This window comes from Alexandromys fortis, unplaced genomic scaffold, assembly GCF_014885135.2.
Source record: "Alexandromys fortis isolate MF-2015 unplaced genomic scaffold, M_Fortis_MF-2015_v1.1 scaffold_50, whole genome shotgun sequence".
In the NCBI taxonomy this organism is placed as follows: domain Eukaryota; kingdom Metazoa; phylum Chordata; class Mammalia; order Rodentia; family Cricetidae; genus Alexandromys; species Alexandromys fortis.
Window position 1 is genome coordinate 10,410,110 of NW_026067932.1, and position 24,247 is coordinate 10,434,356.

Sequence of the window (24,247 nt, forward strand, 5' to 3'; positions counted from 1 at the left end):
TTCTTCAGCTTGATTCCATGTCCTTTCAAAATGGGCTCTTGTGATATTTCAACAACCACTTTACTTTCTGGAACCATAGGCTATACTATATATTCGTTGTGTTTTTCTTTGTCCCCATCAGGGAACCAACCATTCCTTCAAGGTGCCTTATTCTTTTGTTAGAAGATTGTACTTGTACATCTACATATGACCACTAAGGCAGACAGCATTAGCAAATAAATGTACATACACTAACACGTTCATGCACACATCTATGTCCTATTCATTTAGTTTGCATTGGAGACTTTAGACTGAGGCCCCTGATTCTTGGCTCACAGTACCCACTCATTCTAACAGTCTTCCCTTCCTTATCCTGACAGTGAGAAATGGGGCTCATAGATCTGTAGTTAATTTTTAAAAATTTCAACCTCAGGTTATATACCAGGTAACCTCACACTGATATGTCTGAAAGAATGTCCACTAACTAGAGGACAGTCGTACACCGGACTTCCTGCCTTCAGCCTGACAGGACACAAGGAAACTGCTGTTTCCTAAGGACGCTGTTCTTTCTTCCCATTTCAGAGCAGTTATATTATTCCTTGGTAATTCAGTAAGATTTGTGCTTTGATTCTGGGTTAATTTCAACTCTGTCTTTTTGACTGCATCACAATGCTGTCCTTAGAGGAGTTAGACCTGTGCCAAACAGTATCTTCAAAAGCTGTTGCTTCCTTCCTGATTCTTTCCACCCAGTTTCCAGCTGCTTCTGGTAGTTAGAACATCACTACTTTCCCATTATCCTCCCTCCTTTTACACCAATGAGTGTATATGTTTGTCTCTTAAGTCCACCTTTTTGTTTAGTTCAACAAAAACTTGAATGCTCATATAGCACAGGCAATGCCTTACACGTTGCTGTTTTCATTGGGTGTTATTTATATAGAACCAGCTCTAATATTTTTCTATTAAAACATACTCTATCTTTTTTCTCCTTTTTATTTATTCTTTGTGTCTTCACCATGCATCTCCATTCATTCATTTCCCCGTCCCTTCATGTTCACCCTCTGCCCTCACAACCTCCCTCACAAAATAAAATAAGTGAAAAAGAGAAGAAAAAAAAACCTTGTCATGGAATCTGTAGTATGACACAGTGAGTCACATAGCAAGCTCTTTTGTGCATATATCTTTACTTGAAAGTGTTATCTGCATTATCTTCTGAAGGTATACCTAGGAGAGCAGGAGGTGGCTGTGTGGATGGCGTGCTGACTTGGGTCTGTACCTAGGAGAGCAGGAGGTGGCTGCAGCAGTGTCTGCATCTTACCACAGCACTGGGTGTGTGAAGACAGGCTGTTCTGGAGCCAGAATGTAGTTAACTCAGCTGGCTAAAATAAGGTGGGGGGACTAGAGAGATGGCTCAGCAGTTAAGAGCACCAGTTGCTCTTGCAGAAGACCTGGGTTCAGTTTCTAGTACCCACCTTGTGGTTGAGAACTCTCTTTAACTCCAGTTCCCAGGGAGCCAGAGCCCTCTTCTGGCTTCTGCAGGTGCCATGCATACACACAGTGCATTTACATGCAGACAGAATACTCAAACGCATAAAATAAAAGTAAATCTTTACGAATACTCGAGGTGGAAGCGGTAGAAGCAGCAGCCCAGCATTAATGCCTTGTCTCCAGTGCGCCTGTGCACAACATGTACATATCCGCACACCGCACACACGCACTCACAGACACACTTCCATCGCATTTCCCCTCGTTTGCAAAGTTATAGGAACTATCACTTCCAGAATAAGTCAGCCGTCACCTCTGTTTGTCGTCCTCAGCAAGGGGTGCTTTTCAAAGACTCGGGGATCACTTGTGTATGTTCTTAAAGACATAATTGATGAAAGAAATTTGCCTTTCAGATATCTTAATATCTACGTTGGCCTTCCCGATGTTGAAGAAAGTTTCAATGTAACGAGACCAGTGTCCCCTCAAGAGGTAATTGTTCATCTTGCCTTACCTGAACTTGTTTGTTTTGACCTGGAGTCTGCTCTGCTCTTACTGTATACTCTTAAGATTTTTGTTTTAATTGAAGCTGGGTCCTCTGGAAGAGCAGCTGGTGCTCCTAACCTCTGAGTCATTCCTTTATCCCCACATAAGCAATTTTATTGGCCAGGAATAGGAAACTTAAAATTTTAAAATCTGAGCCACTGTTGGAAAAGTTTAAAGAAATTTAAATTTGACTTTCAGTGGAAGCAACAGATGAAATTTAACACAAAGAGTTGTGTGGGTAATGTTCAGAGAAATTCTGTCTTGAGGCTGTAAACCGCCATATTAACATATTACTATGTGTGGTGTAGTAATGTGGAGGCACTGGAGAATTCGTGTGTGCTTTCCTGTGGCTTAGCTGAAGGTATTCTTTAGCTGTTATCACGTCAAGTTAACACACATCCCAACAATTTCTCAAATCCCCCTGATGATTTAAAAGCTGGTAGCATGGTGTGATGAGTCTTTGTGTATAGCTCTCTCTTGGGAAGGTGTTTTATGGTGTAGTTTTTATACTTTTCTTACCTCTGTGATAGTTCACAATTTTGAACCATGTAACCAGCCTCATTGATTAGTCTCTATGGATGGATTTGCAAGGAGCAGTCTGATTGTTGTAACCATGTGGAAAGAAACATAACGTGTCATTTGCACCAGGTTGACGAGAAGAAAATTACTCTTCGTTTAATGTTCCGTCTTTGGCAGGACCAGGGATGTTGTACCAATATGTAGGCCAGTACACGATGTCATCCCCTTCTTGGGGAAAGTTCAGTTTGGTGTGGGCCGTGCTCCTAGGGGGAGCTCTGGAGAGCAGAGGGGCAGTAACTGTGATTTGTTGCAGTGCCGTTTGAGGGACATGACATACTCTGCCCCCATCACAGTGGACATTGAGTACACCCGAGGCAGCCAGAGGATAATCCGCAACGCCTTACCCATTGGCAGGTGAGAAGAGAAGTCGCTGTTGGAGCCACTGCCTGGAGCTCGGCTCCATCACGTGATCTTGAGCAAATTAATAAGTCTGTTTTGCCTGACTCCCTCAGGAGTGTTCCAGAAGCAGTAGCTGTCTCGTGGAATTCCTTTGTGGATCCTTAGAGTAAGGGCCAGGCAGAGCTGTGGCTCTTATTAATTGTAGAACGTTTTGTAAGGCTGGGGGAATGCTTTCCTTTTCTTCTCCCGACACCAGCAGTGGGTACTCAGTAGGTCAGTTAGGATTTCACTGGATTCTCCTGCACTGCCCTTCTTGCTGCCTTCCATATGCCGTTACCCTAGACATTGTTGTGTCACCGTAGTTAGGGAAGAGTTACTGTCTCCCAGAAATTTGGAAATAATGGATAGCACCAGCTAGGATTTAGGAACATGCTTTTCCTAATTAGGGACATATGTTGAGGCTTTAGTAGAAATAGTTAGGACCAGGCTGGCCTCGAACTCACAGAGATCCACCTGCCTCTGCCTTCCGAGTACTGGGATTAAAGGTGTGCGCCGCAACCACCTGGTTTTGGTTTTCTTGAGGTAAACCTTGTGTACCTAGATTTTTTTTTAATTTGTTGGAGAGTGTAGCTCATTTACATCTATTGTACACACACATACAGAGACACACACAGTTTACATGTGTAGAAGTAGATATTTGCATATATTTCTGTACGTGTATTCTGGACTTGAAATCTTTCCAACTTTATGTTTTTAGTTTTTCTGCTTTGCATCACGTTGGATTAATGGGAGCTCCTTCTTTCCTATCTGCTCTGAAAGGCATGCATATCATTTCTGGCTATGCTACTTTAGAAATAAACTGCAAAACTTAACAGAGTTTGAGTATAATTCTTTACTATTCTTTTAAGAAGAGTAACATCTTAGAAAACTTGACATGGGTCAAAACCTTGACTTTTGTTATGTTTCTCTTGTCTTGCTTTTTAACCCATAATTTGAAAATCATCGTTGTTTTATAAACTTAACATTTAGTTACATTTCTGTGCATTCGTTTTGCTTTTTTATTTTTTAATTTACTATTATTTTACATGTATGGGTGTTTTGTCTACATGTATGTATGTGCACTACATGTGTGCTTTGTTCTGAAGGAGGGCAGAAGGCAGCAGGTCCCTTAGAGATGGGTGTTAGCATATGCCGAGTCTTCTGGCAGAGTCATTAGTGCTCTTGACCACAAGCCATTATTCCAGCCCCTCGTTTTTCATGTCAGACTTTGGCTTGGTATTTATTTTCCATCTTCTGAAGATAGAAACTTTCTTCTAGAAATTTCATTAGTGAGGGTCTTACTAATTTTTAGTTTGTGTTTGAAAGCATCTCTGCATGACCTCCATGTGGCACTAAGAGAACACCCAGATGTAGGTTGTTCTCTCTTGGTCCTTCAGGCCTGTCAGTCTGCTCGGTTTCCTTTGGTAATCTGCCTGTGCTCTTGTTTCACACCCACTCTTCCCCTTTGCTGTGTTGCGTGTTTGGGTGTGGTCCTCTCTGCTGTATAGGTAGTACTGTGAAGGCTTTCACACATCTCAAAATCCATAGCCTTTTACTTTTCGTAAGTTTTTCTAGAAGTCTGAGTAGGTTCGCTCTAGACTGTCTGGCTCTTCCATGGTGCTTATACTCCTCTTTCCAGAGTCCGCCTCTTAGTCTTCCTAAAGTAACATTCTTGACAATTCCTCCGCTTAGTACTCCTCTTTTCAGAGGGGCCATTGCTGTGATCCAGCACTGTCGTAGATTTTGTTATCTGTGCCAGAAAATATGTGTGGGAATCTTGTGTCTTCCCTGCTCTCTCGTGGAGTCTCCTAACCTCTTCTAACACGGTACCCAGAGGTGCAGGCCCCTCTGCCGCGTGTTCTCTGTGTTTTCATGCCCCAGTCTGTGCATAATAACGTTTTGTTTGTCTTACTTTAAACAGAATGCCCATCATGCTACGAAGTTCAAACTGTGTTCTGACAGGGAAAACTCCAGCAGAGTTTGCCAAATTGAACGAATGCCCGTTAGACCCAGGTATGTATGATGGCTTGGGTGTCCCCTCCCCCGCCTTCCTTCTCTGTCTGTTTTCCTGGTGTTCTGCTCTAGCCTTTCTGCCTTCTAATGAAGTTGGGACGCTGTTCATAAACTTCTGAAGGTTTGGCACCAGCCTTATTCTAGATTTCTAGAAATGTGCGATTCTTTTGTTAGCTTTAAATCTCAGTAGCTTAACTTCTGATTGTTGTCAGGGCTTGTTCTTCTCTTTCTGCCTTTGTTTAGTAGTTTCTTTTAATATACTTGAAATTCTAGACTCTCACAAAGTTACTGTCTAAGCTATTCTGAAAAGACCCCAGTAGCTCATTATAGTCTATGTTAAATATAGAAAAGAGAAAAATGAATTTTTTTTTGCTGTTGTTTAAGCTCTTAAAATTTATATTTTGGTGCTGATTTCTAGACAATTTTTGATAAAATTTCAAACAACGGAATGTAGAGGTTTTCCAAATGCCATTATGTAGGATTTAAATTGGCTGATATCTGCTTTTACTTGAACTCCTTGTGTCCGGGAGGTTTTTGTTGTTGTTTCCTATTTGTTGTTTTTAAGGAGACATGGCCTTAACTTACTATATAACTAAGGCTGGCCTCGATCACCTGATCCTCTTGCCTCTATCTCCCAAGCCCTCGGCTTACGGGCATTTCCCACCACACCTGGTTGCTTTTAGAAAGAATTTAGTAAGAATCTTACTTTGCTAGACTCTAACCAAGGTTTTATAAGTTAAATGTTTTACCTTGACTTTGCTTATATTTTGCACATCAAACCTCATTCTGTCCTGAATTATGTGAAAAAATTATATAATAACTGCCCATTACTTTTATTTAGTACATTATTTAGAACATTATTTTGGAAACCTAATCATGGTCTGCTGTTGTTCCTGATCCGTTAGAAACGTCGGAGCAGGTGTCAGTTTCCACTGAAGATCCCAGGTCATTCCTGTGCTTAGGAGATCTAAAAATCCATCTGTTTAATACAAACTTTTTTTTTTTTTTTAAATCTGTCTGGTATGCCTGCTGGCTTGGTAAAATATGTGGAAGTTATAGATGGTTTTTCTGTTACCATTGTACTCACGTTGGCCAAAAGAAGGTTGGTGGAGAAGGGGTTTATTTGGCTTACACTTTCAGGTCACAGTCTCTCATTGAGGGCGGTCTGGGCAGGAGCTCAGGCAGGGTCTGAAGCAGAAACACAGAGGAGTGCGGCTTTCTGCTCCTGGGCTCATGTTCCTCTACCTGTCTTCTATAGCCCAGACCCACCTGCCTAAGGAAGATCCAGCTCTCATGGGATAGTCTGCTGAATAAAGGCAGTTCTTCATTTGAGGTTCCCTCTTTAAACAACAACAAAACTAACAAGTCCCTTCACCCCCTCATCAGCTAGACACACACACACACACACACACACACACACACACACACACCCCACTGTTAGACCACAGTTTTTCCTTTCTGGCTTGTTCCCAGTATCTCATGTTAATAAAATAATACAAAATATAGTGCAAGTGTATAAGTTCCACAGTCTTTAAAATTGCAGCTCTTTAAAGGTTCAAGGTCTCTTTAAAAATTTAAGGTCTCTTAATGCGTGGGCCTCTGTAAAGCTGCAAAAAAAAAAATTATATTCTTCCTTATTCCAAGGAGGACAGGGCACAGTTGTCATCAGATCAAAACACAATCCGAATGCAGCATTGTAAAGAGTTCAGTGTCTGACTTCTGAGATGCACCGATGGTCTTCTGGCTCTAGAGGGCCTGGACCACTCCATGGCTCTGGTTCTGCCATCTGTAGCTCATAGCTTGTTAATAGGCGCAGATCAGTCTCACTGCCCACCTGCCATGTCCTTGGTAGACATCCCACGATCCAGGCATCTCCACCAACGACCTCTCCTGGTCTCTCTTTGGGGACTGTAACACTTGCGCATGGTGCCAGCCCTCAGCTTCTCTTCATGACTCCTTCAGTCCCGTAGTTTTGATGCTGCCAAACCACTACCACACAGAAGACTTAAATATCAAGTTCCGCTGCCAGCTTCTGGACCACAGCTTCTATATGCTTACCCTGGGAACTTACTTCCTAGATTCCTCATTAGTGATACTGTCCTCACTTGTCACAACTGCTTCTTAGTCCCAGATAGTCAGCCTTCATTGTCACAGTAAAACAGCTTTCCCTCCCAGAGATTCTTAATGGAAAAATACCACACAAACAGCCCTGATAGCCTTTGCTTCCCTCTGAATCTTTGCAAGCCAGGCCCCATTGTCTGCCTTTTCCGTACTCTTACCTTCCAAGTGTCCACAGAACAAGTCCCCTCAGACCGTCGTGGTCAGGTCCACCACAGAAACACCTGTCCTAGTTTTTCTGTCCTGTCCTGCTGCTTTGGTGAACACAGCAAAGCCACTCGAGAGGTTTACTACTCTTCCGAGTCATAATCCCTCATTGAGAGGAATTAGTTCAGGAGCTAAACCAGAAACCATGAGGGAACACTGTTGTTGGGCTTGCTCCTGGGCTTACGTTCGTATTTCTTATGACTGAGGCCCTTCTGTGTAGGGAGGGGACACTGGGCTAGACAGTGCCTCAGAGACATGCCCACCAGGCCAGAAACATGGAGGCAGTTCCTCAGCTGGGCTCTCCTCTTTCCAGCCTGTCAGCTTGACAACAAGACTAACCAGGGCAGCAGAGCAGTCAGATACACTGTGTCTTTAGGAGGTAAAACCATGTAACAACCATGATATGGTTGTCCGGTCACAGAAAGGTGTCAGCAGCCCCTTCAAGGGCACGGCTGCTGCTGCTGAAGCAAAGGGTCATAGGCACCTGCTATAATCTGAGCTTGAGAGGCGGGCACAGGAGTTCAGGGCCAGTCTAGACTGGTATTCTGGAGACCACGGCACCTACTCACACTGGGTAAGGAAGAGGTGCTGAGCTTTTCTTGTTCCCTTTGGGCAGGTGGCTACTTCATTGTTAAAGGAGTCGAAAAAGTTATTCTTATCCAAGAGCAGCTTTCCAAGAACAGGATCATCGTGGAGGCGGATAGGAAAGGGGCCGTTGGAGCTTCAGTTACCAGGTATGGGGAACAGATGGTGTTTTTCAAAATATTAATCATTTCGGCAATAGTGGGTGGGTGCCTTCTCATGTGGCGGGGACAGTGTTTCTTTCAATAGTAGATAGTATATTTAAAACTCATCTGTTGTATAAGTCTGTAAACACAATATTGATTTCAATGTTGGACATGAAGGTGGCATTTGGAAAGGCACTGATTAATTTAAGTGTGTACTTTATAGCATTAAAGAAACTTAAGGAAAAAACACAAAAGCACTTCAAGTTTTTCATACTCCTTTTTGGGCTTTTTGTAAGTAAGGACTGTTTGATGTATAATATTGCGTGAACTGTACATGGACTGAGCATGCTGTTGTTAGCTGCCCAGCATAGCTTTCTTCAGATGCACCTGTTGTCTGCAGCCGCAGCACCAGTAGTGCAAGGGCAGCTCCTGTTCTCCTGTGATCTGGAACTCGGGGGTTATGCGGGCAGGAAGAATGTAGCCTAGGTGAGGCGTCAGAGTGCAGTAGTTCTCTTCTATGGCCTGTAGTCACCTATACCAGAAAGTGCTGTAGTCTTCCTTCTACAGCCTGTAGTCACCTATACCAGAGAGTGCTGTAGTCTCCCTTCTACGGCCTGTAGTCACCTATACCAGAGAGTGCTGTAGTCTCCCTTCTATAGCCTGTAGTCACCTATACCAGAGAGTGCTGTAGTCTCCCTTCTATAGCCTGTAGTCACCTATAGCAGAGAGTGCTGTAGGCTTCTTTCCAGTGGAGAGGCAGCTGACAGTAATGGCCACGTCCTGTTTATCCAAGACTTAATAGGAACCACTCAGTTTCTGTGGTATATTATGCGGGTTTTTTTTTTTGTTTGTTTGTTTGTTTTGTTTTTTCAAGACAGGGTTTCTCTGTAGCTTTGGAGCCTGTCCTGGAACTCGGTCTTGTAGACCAGGCTGGCCTCGAACTCACAGAGATCCAACTGTCTCTGCCTTCCAGTGCCGAAATTAAAGTCAAGTCGTGCTCCACCACCTCCCACCTTCACCTTATATTATGTGTTTTAATTAGGCATAAATGATACTGTTTCTGTTTCATAGCTAAGCTCGGGGTCTCCTTGACGGTGAGAGTCTTCAGCACCCTTCTCTTTCAACTGCACAGAATTTTGGAGCCAGAGCATTCTGGATTTAATCCTGAAGGTGTTTTCACGTAGCTTCTCTAAGTCTCAGTTTCCTCATATGTGATTTCTTAGAGGGAGCTCTCAGTACGTGTGGTCATGTGGAGATTAGAACTCGTGTGTACCACATGACAGCAGTGTAGTAGGCAACCAGTGTGTGCTACTGTGACGACTGCACAGAGCTTCTGCAATGTTTGGTAGTCTGTTAGGATTCTCCTTCCTGAGACACCAACAGAAGGAGCTAAATGAGGGCTTTTCACTGTGTGCTGATACTGTGGGCAACTCTTCTTAGAATGTGCTCTGCTCTTCAAAAAAAGCAGTCATGAATATATGTCCTACATTGGATCAGAGTAATTCAGGTAGAATAAAAATGACGTAAGTTAGAAGCTGGGCGCTGTGGCACACAGCTGTGACCTTTGCCCTGAGGAGGTGGAAGGAGGAGCAGGAGTTCGAGATCTTCCTTCGTCCTTACATAGCAAGTGCAGGCCAGCCTGGACACAAGACCCTTCCTCACGAACCAGCCAGCGGCACTCCTTCATCACAATATTTCCACCATAGTCTTGAAGGTGGAGAAACAGTTGTAGTGTTTTTAAGTGTTCACAGAAGTGGCAGAACTTGTGTAACTTTGAAAGCCAATTACTAGGGATGATTTTGCTTGTTGAACAGCTGAACCCACAGGGTAGTGATCTTTGCTATTGGAGTTCCTGCGTAAGGTTAACTGCCCGTGTTTCCTCATAGCTCCACCCACGAGAAGAAGAGCAGAACCAACATGGCTGTGAAGCAAGGGCGGTTTTATCTGAGGCACAACACCTTGTCTGAAGACATACCCATCGTCATCATATTCAAGGTAAGGCTGCCACTTTCTTACCGAACACCGAAAGAATTTCTGTCAAAATGAAATTATTATGATGGTGAAAAATTAAAATTTTTTTAGCCGGGCGGTGGTGGTGGTGCACACCTTTAATCCCAGCACTCGAGAGGCAGAGGCAGGTGGATCTCTGTGAGTTCGAGACCAGCCTGGTCTACAAGAGCTAGTTCCAGGACAGGCTCCAAAACCACAGAGAAACCCTGTCTTGAAAAACCAAAAANAAATTTTTATTACATTTTATTTGTTTTTGTGTACATGTGTGTGACTGTTGACACGTATATGTGTATGAATGTACACGCCATAGTGTGTGTATGTATGTGTATTTCTGTATGTGTGTGTCTGTATGTGTTTGTGTGTTTATATGATGTGTGTGTGTGTGTGTGTAGGCCGGAGGATTTGTAGAAGTCAGTTCTCTCCTTCCACCGTGTGGATTCCGTATGAATGCAGCAGCTCATCAGGTTTGGTGGTAGCACCTTCACCAACCTAGCCCGCTCACCTGAACTAGTGATTTTTTAATTTTTGTTTTTTTTTTTCTATATAGAATTAGGTAAGGTAGAATTGGGCAGGTAAGGGATCCTAGGAATAGGTAGGTTTGTATCTAAGTTGTATATTATTCTTTTGGCTTTTTTTAGGAGATACCAGAGTGTAGAAAGGTGTAGTCATGAATAAGCCTTTCTCCACCCTCTTCTTAACCATAGAGTGCTACCTAGAGATCCCACTACCAGTTTCCCATGAGCCTTTCAAGGGGTAGTTTACAGATTCATGAGTAGAAATAGATCTGTTTTGTCGATGTGTGCGGTACAGATTATTTCTCTCAGCTCTGTTTTTGGTCTTGTAACTTGCATCTTAGGTGTGGTGTAATGGTTTTATGCACAGCCCAGCATACCAGGTGATCTTAGAGACAAGTGGTGGTTCCAGGAGGCATAGCCCAGCATGCATGCCAGGCGATCTTAGTGATAAGCCCTGCTCAGTAGCATCCTTCAGTTTCTGTGTGGGATCAGTGTTCCTTTCCCACAGTTGCTTACAGTAGAAATAGAGATCCTGTGCAGCGGTGTAACTAATCTGCTTAAAAAGGAAAATCATTTGGAGTCACCAAGAAGAGACCGAGCCACTACTCCTAAAGATGTCCCCGACTGCACAGTAGTCTGGGCATCAGGCTTCTTCAAGTCTGGCTTGTGGTCACGGTGGGATATGTCTCACTCATTCACAAGTATCGAGTACGTGCTGATTAGTCAGGTCCTTTAACTTGAGAAATAACCATATTTGAAACGCAGTCCCATGAAAGAGGATCTATAAACTATTTTCTATGCCTAGTATGTACACTTTTGAGTTCTATAAAAGGTGGAGTCGTTAATTTTCTTTATTAGAGGATGACTGTAATCATAGTGATAGCACCATTATGTCAGGTCCAGAGAGTCTCGCACCTGCTGCTGTCTTAGTTCCTTTCTTTGAAGTTTGTGTTTTCAAGCACAGAAGGAACTTTGTTTTTTTAGGAGAATTCTACAGCACCCATCAGTGTCTGGTGCTACACATGCAGTGATGTAGACGTTTTATCTGTCAGCCTGGAGTTATATCTTCAGCAGAGGGCAGTATATCTCCATGTATTCAAGCACTTGCTATTTTTAGACTGGAGTATTAATTAACCAGAAAGCCTGTGATCTTTTTATCACACATGTAGAAAGTGTGTAATGAGATACAGGCATGGATTAAAAATCTGAAAAGATTTTAAACTTTTTTTTGACTATCTGACCAAAGTTTAATAAAATAATTTCATATTAATATTTATATTGTAAGCATAAACAGTTGACTTAAGTTCTATTTAGAAAAAGACTGAATTAACAGTCTAGTTTTTTTATATATATAACCAGTTATAAATGAAGAAAGGCTCTGAAAAATACAGCATGTTTTTATATATTTTGCAGGTCATTTTTTGTGACTTGTGATACACACAACAACTTACTTTGTGTTTTACATGATGATAGGTTATGGCATCTTTCCGCATCATCGCCGTTAGTGATTATTATGTGTGCAATTTACTTTTCAGCTTCTTAGAGTATGATTTTAGGTATTTTTCCCACTTGGATGTTTTCAGTCTTACACACACCCTAAAATGACTGTCCTTATCATACATGTTCATACCCAATGCTGATAGATTGTGGGACTTTAATCCTGGAAGTGGGAGTGTATCTCTTCAACACTTGGTAAGTGTTGCATATAATTTCCAGAAATGGGTTCACTAATTATCTAATAAGCACCATGTAACATTTAAAATAAGCATTTAAAACTTTTTTAGTTCAGATAGGTGAACTTAGTATTTTGATCATAGGTCATCGTTGTTGGGTCCTTCTCTTCAGGAGGGTTCCGGTCAGCTGCTGAGAACTGCCTGCTGACAGTGAAGGGTGCTGAAGAGCTAGGAGACAGACGGTTTAGCCTATGTTGTGTGAGAGGGCCTGCTTTTGGTCCCGGCTGCCCTGCTAGCTTACACCCGAAATAATCACACAGAAATTATATTAATTAAATCACTGCCTGGCCCATTATGTCTAGCCTCTTATTGGCTAACTCTCACATCTTGATTTAACCCATTTCTAATAATCTGTATAACACCACCAGGTTGTGGCTTACCGGGAAAGAGTCTAACCAGTGTCAGTCTTGGACAGGAGCTTCTGCCACACTGCCCTTCTTCCCATCATTCAGTTCGGTCTACTCCACCCATCTAAGTTCTGCCCTATCAAAAGGCAAAGGCAGTTTCTTTATTAAACCAATGAAAGCAACACATAGAAGGAACTCCAAAACCAAGCCTAAATTTCTGTTTCTACACTTAGTGGCTGTGTGATATTGGGCAGAACTCCCAACTTCTCTGAGTCCTGAATAACTTACCTTTCAAGAGAAAAGTCACCTCCCTGGGTGCTTTTGTAAGATACAGACCTGGTCACTTGTTCCCAGAAATGTGCCATTTTTCTCTGCTCGGCCCTCCGTACCCATTGTCAGAAAGTAAACCAGGATGCTGGAAGAGGCACATGTTTCTCTTTGTGTGTTGTGTGTTTGACAGTCATTAAGACCTGATGGTTGTTGATCGTCACCAACAATTGGCTAACAGTGGCAGAAGCAGCAGGGTTTCCAGACGCCATGCTGAGGCTGAATATGATGGGCCGAGCCTGAAGGTCCTGGAGCAGCCTTATTTATGGACTTGACTGCACAGAGGCTCTCCTGCCTTGAATCTTCCCTTCCCCATTTTCTGTCACAGGCTTTCAGCACTGGCACTGTGGTGGCATCTGTAGCCCAAGAGGATCTTGGGAGCTGGGCTTTGTTTTTGATCCTCAGACGCCAACCTCTACGGACGTTTTTATTTGTAGAGGGAAACAACTACAGTTTAAAAATGTCATTGCTATTTCCATGTTGTCTGCCAGGACTGCTGTCCACAGTGATGAATGTCAGCTCCTTACAGAAAATCAGTCACTAGTGTTTTCTTCTTCCGACCTTTAGAAGTTACACTTTGTAGGTGTGCGGGAGGACAGTTTCATGCCGCTTGTTAAAAGGTGCCTCTCTGGGCTTCTGATCAGTGTTACTGCTCTTGCCAGACCATGGGACCTTCAGACAAACGTCACCTGCCATTTTCCCTACAGTTATTCGTTTATAGCATTTTCTCTGGACTTACTAGCCACTGAACGTGATGAGGATTCAGGAGTACAAAGAGTTCCACAGAATGCTAGTTTTCAGGTGTCTAAATTACATCTGCGAAGCAAAATGGATGGGCATTTTGTTGGTTTCCATGGTGATATGTTATTTATTTGTAGCCATGACTGCTGAAGGCTACACAGTGCTAAAGTTGATTCAGTCTTTGGAGCTGAGGCTCTTTTGACAAGACTTGGCTGAGTCACAGCCCCTGCATCTCAGTGACCTGGTGGAAGGGTTTAGTCTTTGTGGGACAGCTTTGGCAGTCCTCATGTCTTCTGCATATGGCATCTGTCACCGTTGCTTGGCACAGCTTTCTTCCACAGCCTAGGTGTGTTTGGATGGCCAGTCTGTTGAGATTCATTTTAAGCCATCCAGGAATGTTAGGCAATTTAAAAACTACTGCTATTTAGATCCCGTACCGGGACAACTTATGTGACCAACCAAGTTATGAATGAGGAAGGATTTGTTTCCATTATTATTATAAAACTCCAGAGTACATGACTAGCTTGTAGTCTTTTATTTCACTTGGAAATTTTGCTACAGTGAAGTGACTAAAATAAGCCAATTGGACTCCGATTTAATAGCATGACTACTTTCTTTGCTTATTAAAAAAATTAAAATCAGTCGCTTTTTAAACTGCTAACCTTTTAATCATAAAAGGCGATTTTCAGGAATTTGTATGGTTTTTAAATAGTGACATTAATCTTAGCAGCTACTTGAATAAATGCTTTTTTTTTAAAAAAAAAGTAATTTATTTAATTTTATGCACATTGGTGTGAGGGTGTCAGATTCCTTGGAACTGAGTTACTGACAATTGTGAGCTGCCATGTGGGTGCTGGGAATGTCTGAAACTGGGTCCTCTGGAAAGGGCATCCAGTGCTCTTAAACACTGAGCCATCTTGCCAGCCTCTTGAATAAATGCTTTATATCAAATTAGGGATAAAATGGCTATAAAAATTAACAAAAAATGTGATTTGAATCTTGAGAATTTATATGTGAAGGAAAAGTTTGGATCTACTTTTTACCAAAAATACAGGCCTATAATTCCAGCACTGGGAATGCTGAGGCAGGAGGATTAACAGTCCAAGGCCAGTTTTTTTCTCTTTTTTTTTTTTTGGTTTTTCGAGACAGGGTTTCTCTGTGGCTTTGGAGCCTGTCCTAGCACTAGCTCTGTAGACCAGGCTGGTCTCGAACTCACAGAGATCCGCCTGCCTCTGCCTCCCCAGTGCTGGGATTAAAGGCGTGCGCCACCATCGCCCTGCTCCAAGGCCAGTTTGTTTCAAAAATAAAACTCTTTGTTTAAATAGTGAGTTTAATTCCTATAGTTGTTACATTTGCTGTCTGAGCTGGATATGATTTATCACCCTGTTGTGTGACTTTTCCTGGGGAAAACATGGACAAACATCTGAATGAAGGGATTCCATCCCAGTGAGTTCATTGGGGTTGCTTGTGGGATGTGGGTGCAGGGCTCCTAACAGAAGCATGGATCACTCGAGGCAGCTGTAGAACCAAGAGGGCCATGCCAGCATGGGTGACAGCTCATTGAAGCCACAGTCTTGGGGCTCCCTGTTCAGGTGCCAGGCACTTTTAGTAAAGAGTCCCCCTCTCCCTGCAGTTTGTTCAGAGCTTGTGTAGATTTGGAGAAAGACAGCCTGACTTCTACAACTTTTCTGTTTTGCTTTATTTTGTTTTGGGATAAGGTCTCACTCTGCAGCAGTCTGGAATTCCCTGTGTGGACCAGGCCAGCCTGGAACTCACAGAGATCCACCCAGCTTTGAACTCACAGAGCTCTGCCAGCCTCTGCCTCCTGAGCACTGGTATTAAAGGTGTGTGCCACTGCACATCTGGCTGACTCCTAAAACTTCCTGTTCTTCTAAGTCCTGTAAGGTGCATTAGTGTCCTGAGTCCTGTAAGGTGCATTAGTGTCCTGAGTCCTGTAAGGTGCATTAGTGTTCTGAGCTCTGTGTAAGGTGCATTAGTGTTCTGAGTTCTGTGTAAGGTGCATTAGTGTTCTGAGCTCTGTAAGATGCATTAGTGTCCTGAGCTCTGTGTAAGATTCATTAGCGTCCTGAGTCCCCTGTGTTCCTATGCTTCCTCAGTTTCCTGAGTTTGTGAGCCTCCTCTTCCTTTTAGGAAGGGATATGTCAGTTCAGAAATAGCTACAGAAACACATCTTCGCTCTGATGCTGGGCAACCACCAGCATGGTAGGAGGCTGTAAGGGTTTTTTTTTTTTTTTTTTACCTCTCAGCGTTCTCACATTCTTCATGGGTGCCCTCATGATTTGGCACCAGGAGCAAGCAGGAAAACTACAGTGTTTGTAATCAAGCCTCCAAAGCTGAGCAGGTCATTTCTTCCCACACAGGAGACACCACGTTTACTCTGCTCTCAGAGGAGTTGGTGGTAGGGACTTGGGGGACATTTTCAGATCCCCCTCAGTTGGTATAAAGGGGACATAGCAGCTACTTAGCATCCCCCACGTCTTCAGAATTTTCAAGGTCTAATGAGTAACCCTAGAACTTTGCGCTGGCGGGGTTCCATTGGTACCACAGTGACAGACGTATATGACAGCGATCGGGCTGGCGTTATCTCTGTCACTGGCAGGGTTCCATTGGTACCACAGTGACGGACGTATATGACAGCGATAGGGCTGGTGTTATCTCTCATTTTATTGACAGCAATAGAGTTGTTTCCAGAGAGATGCCCTCAGTGGTGTGCAGGACCGTGTCATTGACGTTCCCTGCACAGGAGCTGGGAACTCCGTTTCCTTCTCCTCTGTGTGGAAGAAAATTGAGAAGAGAAGTGACAAGCTTGACTGGGCAGTTAGTTCTCCTCTGATTCAGTCTTCTCTCCAAACAGAAGGCATTTTGGTGCAAACACGACTTTTCCCCCTGGCTACTAAGAAGCAGGTCATTTCCACACCAGGAGAGGGCTGGTGGGATTACTCTGTGTCTCTCCTCATGGCAGTTCTCTGGCCAAGTGAGTGAGTGAGTGAGCACAGGACCATGTGGGACAACAGAGACGCGCAGCCACTGCCACCTTGCAACACTTAAGGTTTCTAGTCGGGGTTACCCTCATTTTCAGCTGTGTTCATTTCTGACTTGCTACCTTTGGGGGTCTTGCTTTAAGTTTGCTATTGTTGCTGTGACCAGGCCTCTCTGATAGGCTTCCCAGCCTCATTTCTTCGTGGTGAGACTCTCAGAATATTTTAAAAAAAATTGGAACCGTTTTACACATGCAGAAATATTTGAGGGTGTTTGTTTTCCTAAATGACAATTTCTATTTCAGGTTCTTGTGCAGCTTGGGCTATGGCTGCCAATGCCAGATGGCACCGTTTCTAAGAGAAGAGCTGGCTTTTGCTTAGAAGTAATACCCACAAACAATGCCAGATTAGCATAAGCAAATGTCAGTGAGTGAACACAGAGCCAACACTCTCCATCTTTTCTTCCCTTCCTAGGCCATGGGTGTTGAGAGTGACCAGGAAATCGTGCAGATGATTGGGACAGAGGAGCACGTGATGGCTGCATTTGGGCCCAGCTTGGAGGAGTGCCAGAAAGCTCAGATTTTCACACAGATGCAGGTGTGTGCTTTGCTGTGGATTGAGACTTCGGTGCTGTTCATCTCAGTAAGCCACCGCCGCAGTGGCTTGGGGGTGTAGGTCTGGTGAGGGGCTCGAGGAGAATAGTGACGCAGGAGTTCTGACTCCCTCTGTAAAGTGGAGGAAGAAGTCCGCCTGTGCCAGTCGTCAGCCTGTGGTTTCTGGAGTTTTCAGAAGAGGGCTTCGTGGAGAGGAGGCTGCTTGTGTGCTTCAGTAACAAGCACCATTTCCCCATCTCATTCAAGGAATCGCACACTTTGAAAGCCCTGGCAGCTCCAGTCTGAGGCTTGCCTTCTTTCATTTTCTCTTTGATATCCTTTTGGTGGCAGTGTTGGGGGAGTGTCGCTATGATAAAACCATGACCAAAAGCAACTGAAGGAAGAGTTCCTTTTGGCTCGCGGTTCCAGAGGGACAGCGTCCATGATAGTGGAGAGAACGTGGTAGCAGGAAGCAGGCCACGCACATTTTCGCTGACACAAAGGAAGTCAGGAGAGAGCGGGAATTGGGGCAAGGCCACCCTCACATCCCACTCCCAGTGACCTCCATCATAGCTCTCCCTCTTGAAGATTCCATAACCAACAACTGGAGACCAAGAGTTGAAATACATGAGCTATGGGAGACATTCCTTAGTTAACACAGTGGGGACCAAGCCCAGGGCTTTGTGCGTACATTGCAGGCGCCCTGCCAGTGGGCTGTGTCCTTAGCTCCTGGTATCCATTTCATCTCCAGCGTCCCATTTTCTGAGCTCCTAATTACTTCAGTGTTAAGAAAGGTCCAGGAATCATCCCTTTTATTCCCTCAGGATCTTCACTGACCTCAGGTACACCTGGTTAGGACCATGGACTCTAAGGACAGGATTCAAAGGTGATGTTAGGGAATCCATGTGTGTAAGCATAATTTTAAAATTTTATAATCTTAAAAACTAATTATACTTCCTTTTTCCTGTGGGAGAGTCCTCATAGCACGTGGGCGTTTTAGTCTGACATTCCCAAGGTGTTTTGCTGACTTTGAGTCTCTTTGTCATTCCTCATGCCCTCTGGGAGCCAGGGATGGATGCCTTTCTATAGAATTAGACTAGGCGGTTTGAATTTGTCCATATGTACATTGTCTAGCCTGTGAAATACTTAAAGGAAAATATATATCCTGGGTCTCTTTCTTCTGGTCATCTGTGATACATGTAGAGAGAACATTCCCATTTAATTGTGTTTGTGTGTTCTGAACTGAGGTCAGTCAGGCCGGTGCCGCACTAGCGCGTTCAGTTCCAGAGCATATCACTAGGAAGTGTTCCTCACTGCTCTGCTCTCTCCACGCTCGTGGGGAAGGGACTCAGATAACTGGGCAGATAACATCAGGAAACATTATTTTGATTAGGAAGTACTATTATTTTTGGCCTTTCTTGAAAGTAAAATATTTGGTAGGCATGAATCTTTGTTAAAAAGAAAAAACAACTTAAGGAGTATCTGGACATTGGTGGTGCACACCTTTAATCCCAGCACTAGGGAGGCAGAGGCAGGTGGATCTCTATGAGTTCAAGGCCAGCCTGGTCTACAGAGTAAGTTCCAGGACAGCCAGGGCTACACAGAGAAACCCTGTCTCCAAAAACCAAAACAAACAAAACATAAACGAAGCCTGGATATAAACCCCATATCCAGCTTTCACATTGCAAACACTGCCCCCGCTTTCTTTGCTTCCACAGTGTTGTTGACCTCTTCTTCTACAATCACATTTCCTCTGTGTCCTCTTTAAGGAGGTCTTTGCCTGTTCCAGATTAGGACATTATCTGTGTCTTTCTCTAGAAATCATATACTTCAGCTTCCGTGTTAGATACAAAGTCTTTTTTTTTTTTTTTTTTTTTTTTGCTTTGTTTGTTTTTCAAGACTAGGTAGCCCAAGAATGTCCTGGAACTCACTCTGTAGACCAAGCTGGCCTCAAACTCAGAAATCCTCCTGCCTCTGCCTCCCTCTTGCTGGCATTAAAGCCCCGTGCACCAACACCTGGCAGGCCTCCTTTCGATGTGATGTGGACGCCCAGGCTCCTGCACATGTTTCGGTGCTGAGCCGTGTTTCTCCACCAGTCATTCAAAGGACAGCTTTTCTTGTTGACTTGTTTGGACAATTTTGTCAAGAGCTAGTTCACCCCTCGGTGTGATTTATTTCTGTCTTTCTCTCCCCACTTACAGTCACATCATTTTCATCCTGAAGACTGGGTCTGTCTGTGTAGCCACAGTGATCCACCTGCCTCTGCCTCCCAAGGGTTGAGATTGAAGGCCTGTGATATCACTGCCTGGCTACTGTAGTTTTATAGTTGAAACCATGATGTCAGCTATCCAAGCCCTTTGCATATCCATGTAAATTGTAGTACCCAGGACTTAAGAATCAACCAATTTTGGGTTTTTAAATCCTGCTGGGGATAAAATGACCTATTATGTAATTTAGGATGAATTTCAACTGTAAGTCATGCCATCAAGTCATCCAGTTCGTGACGTTCATCCAGCATTTATTTGGGTTTTCTTTACCCTGTAGCTCTTAGTGTAAAGATCTTGACATGGTTTCCTTTTTCTATTTTTTTTTTTAAAATAAGAACAATCCCATCTCACAGTGATATTCTGAATGAAGAATTGATGACTGCCTTATAGATACACACAAACACATTTTTTATCTATGGTTTCTCAATTTCCTATAAATAATTATGTATCAATTTTATAGAAATAAAATATTTTTAAAAATCAAATGATGTGGTTCAAGGGAACCTGTGTATTAGGTTGTCAGTGTGCAACAGTAGTATTTTGTTACTGATTCATGATATTGAGACTATTCACAAAGCAGCAGTCTGTGTACCCAGGGTCCTTGTCTTCTTTGCTTATAACAGCCCATCGGCACTGATGATCTCCAGTGATGTAATTCAGACACTCTTTGTTCTTTTATAGGCACTAAAATATATAGGGAATAAAGTAAGAAGACAAAGAATGTGGGGAGGTGGGCCAAAGAAAACAAAAATAGAAGAAGCAAGAGAACTCCTGGCTTCTACCATTCTGACCCATGTACCGGTGAGTAATTGCCAGCTATGAATGAATGATGTCTGTGAGATTCATGAATTCCTTCCCAAAGACTCTGGAATGCGGTTTCTGCTGTTGGAAGTGCATCCCCAAGAGCTAGGCACTGTCCTGCCCCATTGGAACTTAGCTCCCATTATCAGCAGTTGTTTGTAGTCAGGGTTGGCTGCAGCACTTCTTTACAATGCTCATTTGCCGAGTTGTCCCCATGACCTTGAATTCCATAGTGTCTCGCTCAGTCATCCACAGCTGGTGAGTGTGCAGAGAGAAGCTGGAGCCTGCCTGGTGGCCTTGAAGTGGATTGTGTTTCTGTTAGCTCATCATATATCAGATGTTGCTGGGACTCATTCTTTCCCTCAGTGAATGTGTGGGCCCCTTTTGCTAAATCGTAGCTCCCAAGTGTTCCATCATGTATGATCTAATCAGAGTTACAAACTATACCTTCAGGGAATCTGTGGATGTAGACTGGCCTTGTAGTGGCATTCAGGTTCAATTTTCTTACCTGAAAACACTTGTGAGCAAATGGTGTATATGTCTGCACTGCTCTGTAGCTTCTATTTGTGTGTCTATGATCTACTCAGAAAATTATAAAATTCCTCTCATTGAAGCTGTATTTGAACTCTGTTTTAGGCTCTTATGGATGATTGAAATGGATGATAAAATACCAGACAGCAAAAGTGGGTAATGGTAGCTAATAGAGCTTTGGAGTTAGAGATACAGTTGTCCAGGTCTCGGTTTTGAACTAATTTGAATTCTCTGAACTCAGGTTTCTTCATAATGACACTACTTCCTCCCAAGTGTCTTGTGATGATTCAGGGGTACAGCCTATGCAGAAAGCTCTGCTTCCCAGTTCTCCAAGGTGGTGTAGTTTGTTAGGAGCCTGGCTTACCTTAATCTGTGATGTCAGGAAGAGCTTCGGTGACCATGCTGGCTGTGCAGAACTTTGCTAAATTTGGCTCAGAAAGTGTAATTCCTTTGCCCTTTTGCAAAGAGATTGAACTATTGTTGAATTAGGAGCGGCAGGGCTGCGTACCCAGCACCCGGCCGCCCGCATGGCTAGTTTATACCCAGAAATAATTACACGGAAACTGTATTCTTTCAAACACTGCCTGGCCCGGCTAGGTCCAGTTTCTTATTGGCTAGCTCTTACATATTGTTCTAATATTCTGTGTAGCCCACGAGCTGGCTTACCAGGGAGGATCTTAACCTGTGTCTGTCTGGAGCGGGAGAATCATGGTGACTCCCTCACTAAGCTTCTTTCTCCCAGCATCCTATTCTGTTTACTCCGTCTACCTAAGGGTTGGCCTATCTGGAGTGGGCCTAGGCAGTTTTTTTATTAATAAGAAATCACTCCCACATCAAACTATAGTTTTTAAATTTTAACTATAAATATTTTACTAAAGAATATAAGAATTAGGAAAAGGCTTAGATTTTTTAAATAGTTTGAGACAGTTTTTTTGTTTGTTTTTTACATAAGTTAAAACTTTGAGGGTAATATAGGAAAATGATATATTACTAAGATAAAGCAGTACTGTTTGTCATTCTTCAAGACCCAGGCTCAAGAGCATTCTCTTGGCTAACACCTGGGAGTTTTCTAGAAATAGTGAAACTCTCCCTAGACCTATTTATTAGTCAGAAACTCCAGAGCGACCCTCAGCCTAGCCATATGTATTATAACAAGTCTTTCAGGTGCCTGTGACACATATACAGATTGAAAAACCTTAACTGTTAAGAGGGGTGATACTCAAAAATCTCCAGGTTCTGTTGACAGTTCTATTCCAGCATTCTATGCTCAGTTTAGATCCTCTTACCCATTTCAGGTAATTCATGTTAACCCCCTCCAAGGAATGTCTGAACTACTGTTGGTAGTCTATAAGTCATGTATATAGTCTACAAGTCATGAATATGGTCTACAAGTCATGGATATGGTCTTAAAGTCATGTGTATAGTCTGCAAGTCATAGATATGGTCTCCAAGTCATGTGTATAGGCTACAAGTCATGTGTATAGTCTACAAGTCATGGATATAGTCTACAAGTCATGGATATAGTCTACAAGTCATGGATATAGTCTACAAGTCAGATGCATTGTCTTCGAGTCATGGATATAGTCTGCAAGTCATGTGTATAGTCTACAAGTCATGTGTATAGTCTACAAGTCATGGATATAGTCTACAAGTCATGTGCAGTTATCAGTGTAGAGGGTTCCCACTTTCCATGTGATTGTGGACATTGTCTGGAAAAATGTGCTCAGAATGAATTAATTTCAGTTTAGGTCTAGGGTTGGGTTTCAAACATGTAGTAGTTAAAAAGATAGATGGGTAAAATGAATTAAAGAACCAAAGAGTGTAGCAAAGATGACTGCTATGAATATTCATGTTTCTTTCTACCTGTAAGTCCACTAGCATTTATGTATGTAAAAGGGCAATGTGAACTAGGCTTTGATGAAAATTAAAAATGTGATAAATAAAATATTTTCCTCATTGATAAGCAAAACAACTGTTTTGATTATTAAATAGCCAGAAGAGTTAAAACTGATCAGTTCAACTTACCCAACATGAAGTCTAGGAAAAGGAAATAGGACACAGATTCTGTAAATAGTAACTGAGAATATAAATTATTATCTCTATATAACAAAGAGCTTCAGACCTCCATGGCTAAACATAACCGTGTTGTATCACTCGTTGGTCTGTGTTCACTAGTAACCACACTCAGGTTAACCCACAGTTGGAGCGGGTTCACTAGTCTTAACCCACAGTTGGAGCGGGTTGCTTGTCTTGGGGTTGTCGTGAAGTTGCAAATGGCAGCTGAGACTGGAGTCATCTAACGACTTCCCTGGGCTGGGTGTCCACCTCGCTTGCAGCCAAATGCGCTGCTTTCCACTGTGTCCTAGGCTTGCCCTCTGATGCCTCGGGACTCAAGACAGTGAACATGCCAGTAGACATAAGGGTTGGAGAGACCGGGCTAGGCATCATTTCCACCACATCTCAGTGAGACTCACTGCAGGGCAATCCACAGTGGGCAGTGGCTGAGTGGCGTGGGGACCATAGGAAGCGAAGCAGGTACAGTCATCATATTTGAAGGAAAACTACCCAAGGCATTAAATGCAGAGACAAAGTCTAAACACCTCTTGTTGAGTTTATAGACCATTTGAATGTCTGAAAATAGAGAGAATTCCAACAGTTCATTGCTTCCTTATTTGAATATGACATTGATTCTTTTCTCGAAGCACCTTCATTTAGCATGCACCATTGCAAACTATTTTTCTGGTTTCTGAATCACAGGTGAAGGAGTTCAATTTCCGAGCTAAGTGCATCTACACAGCAGTGATGGTGCGAAGGGTGATTCTGGCCCAAGGAGACAATAAAGTTGACGACAGAGACTATTATGGCAACAAGCGGCTGGAGTTGGCGGGACAGGTAGAATTTTATGTTCTTTGATAAGATTGGTTTTGTAGTCACTTTACATATGAAGTCATCCAAATCAAATAGAAACTATATATAATATATATGTATATAGTTTGAAGTATTACTTTTGCGTATGACTTAGATATTTTTTTTACACTGTGGAAAGTCTGTGGTCTTTAAATTACCTGTGTTGTATCTTTTGCTGAGATGTTTTCCCTTGTTCCAGCTGAACTGTGACTTTAAGTGGTATTAACAGTTGACTTAATTAACAATTTAATTTAGTTTCAATTAACAACTTCAATTAACAAATGTTTCTACAATACCTCCATATTTCAGGCTTCCTCCTAGGTGTTGGTGCTGGCTATACAGGAGGAAGATAGACTGACAAACGTGTGTGTGTGTGTGTGTGTGTGTGTGTGTGTCTGTATCTGTGCAAGTCGCACGAGATTGGGTGCCTAAGGAGGCTCAAGCATCAG

General features: G+C 42.9%; 1 protein-coding gene across 1 annotated transcript in view; it reads left to right on the forward strand.

Annotated features, from left to right (window-relative positions):
• The window catches only part of Polr3b (RNA polymerase III subunit B), a 98,678-nt gene that overhangs the window by 8,102 nt on the left and 66,329 nt on the right, over positions 1–24,247 (forward strand). The window contains 8 exon segments of the mRNA XM_050145535.1: positions 1,875–1,950; positions 2,837–2,937; positions 4,883–4,974; positions 7,916–8,033; positions 9,914–10,022; positions 17,174–17,296; positions 20,241–20,360; positions 23,649–23,783. Coding sequence (XP_050001492.1) covers positions 1,875–1,950; positions 2,837–2,937; positions 4,883–4,974; positions 7,916–8,033; positions 9,914–10,022; positions 17,174–17,296; positions 20,241–20,360; positions 23,649–23,783 — 874 coding nt within the window.